Here is a 3825-nt window from a genome sequence, read left to right on the forward strand (position 1 = left end):
GACTCTAGCATTTTATGAGTCCAAAAAAGGAAAAAATACATGTATCCTTATAAAACTGTATACAATGTAAAGTGGCCTGACTCAAAGTTTATAAATACAAGCTAGAATTGACTGATGAACAGCAACCTAAACAGTGCAAGACGCCCAATGTTTTAAAATCTGAAAATATAATTCTTAGTTGTAAAATGAGTTTCACTTAAAATACTTTAAAAAAAAGGAATAGAAGTAATTTACCTTTTAAAAGTGTTGTAAAGTCTTACATCAACACTAAGCCATTTTTCCAGTAACAACCTCTGCTTCACTGACAGCTTATGTTTTGTATCGTTTGTCCTGACAAGTAATGGCATGAAAGTCATCTGTCCTATTTGGGTCCCAAGAATGTTTTTTAATATAATGACTGATTCTTCAAAGTATTCAGATATCATTACTAAGTTGAATTGTCGATCAATTTCTTCTATAAATGCCTCAATGGCTGTATTATCTTCAAAAAAAGTTTCTTCAAATCCAAGTGTATAAGCGAGCTGATTCCTTCCAAATATTTGAATATGTTCGTTTCTTATTTTCTGAAAACGTTCGTTTGTTATTTTACCAGCCTCAAGCTTTTCCAGGAACATTTCAAAAGAAGAAACGTTATAATGAGTCTCCATATTCATAAAATGGAACATTGACTCAAATTGGCAAACAGGATTACGCATAATTGTTAAGGAGATGAAATCGTTTCCAAGGATATTCTTAACATTATCAAAATTCCACCGAGTGTCTTCAACAAAAATATCGAAATTAGAAATGTAACCATAAATATTTAAGTGCTCGTTCGTAAATGCCAGTGATTCAGTCTTCTGATCATAAAACTTTCCATAGTAGTATATCCTGCAAAGAAAAAAATAGTATATATTTTAACCTTGGTCTCTTACTTAGGAGAGACGTGAAGAGTGAGAGCTAAGATTAAAATAAATTCCGTGAAAAAGCTAAGAATTCTACTAAATGATTAGCATTTGGTCTGTTTCGAAGAGATTTTAGGGGGGCTACAAAATTCATCTTAGCTAATCCATCTACTGTGGGCTGCCTCCCCATCGTAGCATATTATTTGTAGGCACGAACATGTAATAAGTTGGAGATAATAGGTTTGAGATTATATGTGGAGGATTTAGGTTCTTGTTGATAGAAGAACATCGCCAAGTGCTAAAAGCCATAGTGTGACCAAGATGAACCCAGGATGGAATTGTGCATAGCCTATATTCATCTGTTGTGTCCCAGGATATACATTCGATATGGCACTTAGAAAAAAAAAAATTTCACAAAATTTCCTAGCAATGTTTTGAACGTTCTTCTCTAAAATTTTTATCAGTTACCTTACAAACAATTTCAAAAATTATTTTAATCGTCTTCTTAGTTGTCAAATATTAAACTCAAAAGTTTAGTATTCAATTATTCCTGGATAGTATCTCTCAGACTCACATCCTTGAGTCTAACAACATCATTGCTTCCTGAAAGGTAGTTACCCTTCCTAGATTTCAGCTTTAAACTAACCCTAGACACTACTTGATGGAAATTTTTACTTTTAGCGTCAATAACTAGATTCCTTTATAACTTCTATCTCTTATTGATCCTGCTAGTATTTGGCTTACAATTACACGATGAATAAGGTTAGCTGTCTTACCAACATGTGAAAACCATGTTAAATTACGGGGCATTTTATGATCAACTATTCTATTGGATATAAATATATTGTTATACATACAAATTTGCAGCAATCTCTAGCCAGTACTGTTTTCTTTTCCTATATCAAATTTACCTAGACTAAAATACCATCTATACATATTTCTACTGATCTGGGCGTTAAGCATTCCTAATAAAACACATTGCTTCTACCTAACTCTGTCTATTTGTTCTGTCAGCAGTAAGTAAAACTCATCCAAATCTCTAATTTATCCGTTAGTCGGTTCTAAAGGGGCATATACAACTATGACTGATACCCTGCACTCCTTAGTCATAAAATGAGCAAAATATATTCAATTATCAATATGTTCCCAACCTAAGGAAAACTTAGTAGCTTCATTATCCATCATGAGCCCTATTCCTGGTCTGTGTATCTTATCCTCTATGCCTGACCAAAACATTCTATATGACCTAATTTAGGTTTACTATACCTGGGATATGAGTTTTTGAAAAGGTTAATAAGTTCAGTTAGAACCATTTAAATTCATCAGTTAAAATGTCGCTTCGAGAGTTATGTTTACCATGTTTGTAACATGTTTATAACGTTTAGTGTTAAAGTTTATAAATAGCCGATAATATTAAAACTGCAAGATAATTATTTGGATCTTTTGAATCACTTCCCTTATGTAATCTAACTATTCTAGCGGCTTTTTAGAAATCAGGGAATTTTTTGTACATAAACAAAGGTTAATAATACGAGCTAAGTACTCCAAAAATTCCGGAATAATCGTCTTAGGCAAATTTGTAATAGATCCATCCGGCCCTTCTGACTTTCCGTTTTCCAAAGCCTAGGAATTACTAATAATTCTGAAGCCAACACAGGAGAAATATTGATAGGTTATTTGATGGAGGTAAATATACCTTGAAATCAGTATCTTCAGCTGACTGTATTACAGCTGATTTTGCAGATGTCTTTTCACCGATAGTAGTAAAGTGGCAGCTAATTAGTGTAATCACTTCTTTTTTCCGTCTCATAGCTATTCCATCTGTTGCTGTGATTTCATTATTTTGCCTCAAATCAAACAATCATTAATTAATTCTCATGTCTTTTTTGTCAACCCTTCAGCCTCCAGGAAAACTCGTTTGCAATAAATCTGCTTCAATGATAATACTGTGAATCTTGTTTGTCTCAATAAAAAAATATAAGTTTCTCTAGGCCTCTTAGTCTTCATCGGATAAATCTATGAATAACCAATTTGGCAAGTGCTAAAAATGATAGAAATCTTCTTTTTAGAACTATTCTGTTTGCAAAGTGTTCGAGTTTTTTCCCAATCAGACCTTCAAAAACAGGTTACACTCTACCTCAACAGTTCGGGTTCAAGTACGGTAGAGGGGAATAGTTATGCTCTGTTTCTTCTACTCTGTCCTATCAAGTTATTTGGACGATAGATGTTCAACAAGTAAATTAGCATAGTAAATGATATAGGAAATATACGTATTCTGAACTTTATTTTCCAAAAAGACAAAGGGCATTCAGATGAGCCTTTCTGAGAATATTGAATAGACTGTTGACCTAATTCAAAGCACATTTTTTACGGTGTATGGGCACAGTGTATGTTTATACTGTGTGTTTGTGTGTTTACGTTGCATGTGTATACGGATTGAAAAAAGGCTCTAATTCAGGAATGACTGATTATATTGATTTGGAAATATTGTCATGCTACTTTTAATAATACAACTACCCCCACTACTACTGCTACCGCTACTACTACCACACTATTCTATTCGCAATAATGAGGGGAAATTTAAACTCCAAAAAAACACGTTAAGTTTATGTATATTGTCAAAATAGTGTCTTTCAAGTACTGCTTAGGTATTAAGTTGGGACTTTCCGAAAATGCTTAAAGGAAAAGATCATCTGACACAAAGAAAATATGTGCAGGCTACTATTAATAATACTATTATTGATACATTTACTACTGCTACTACTACTAATACTGATACTACTACTTCAACTTATACTTCTATTGCCACTAATTGTAGGATCAAGAGCATTTATATGAAAATTCAAGAAGTATATAGATAAACAAGTTATCAAAAGGACATACCAGCAATGGCCAATTATATTAAGTAAAAACTTCCTTGACTTGAGGCGAGGGATGTTTC

General features: G+C 32.9%; 1 protein-coding gene across 1 annotated transcript; it reads right to left on the bottom strand.

Annotated features, from left to right (window-relative positions):
- Window positions 1-230: 230 nt before the first annotated feature.
- Window positions 231-1677, bottom strand: LOC136032493 (galactose-3-O-sulfotransferase 2-like). The gene is made up of 2 exons (XM_065712805.1): window positions 1661-1677; window positions 231-870 (listed from the first exon to the last, which is right to left on the bottom strand). Exons 1-2 carry the CDS (start codon window positions 1675-1677, stop codon window positions 231-233), a joined length of 657 nt encoding a protein of 218 aa, XP_065568877.1.
- Window positions 1678-3825: the final 2148 nt, after the last annotated feature.

Source organism: Artemia franciscana, chromosome 10 (genome assembly GCF_032884065.1).
Source record: "Artemia franciscana chromosome 10, ASM3288406v1, whole genome shotgun sequence".
Classification (NCBI taxonomy): domain Eukaryota; kingdom Metazoa; phylum Arthropoda; class Branchiopoda; order Anostraca; family Artemiidae; genus Artemia; species Artemia franciscana.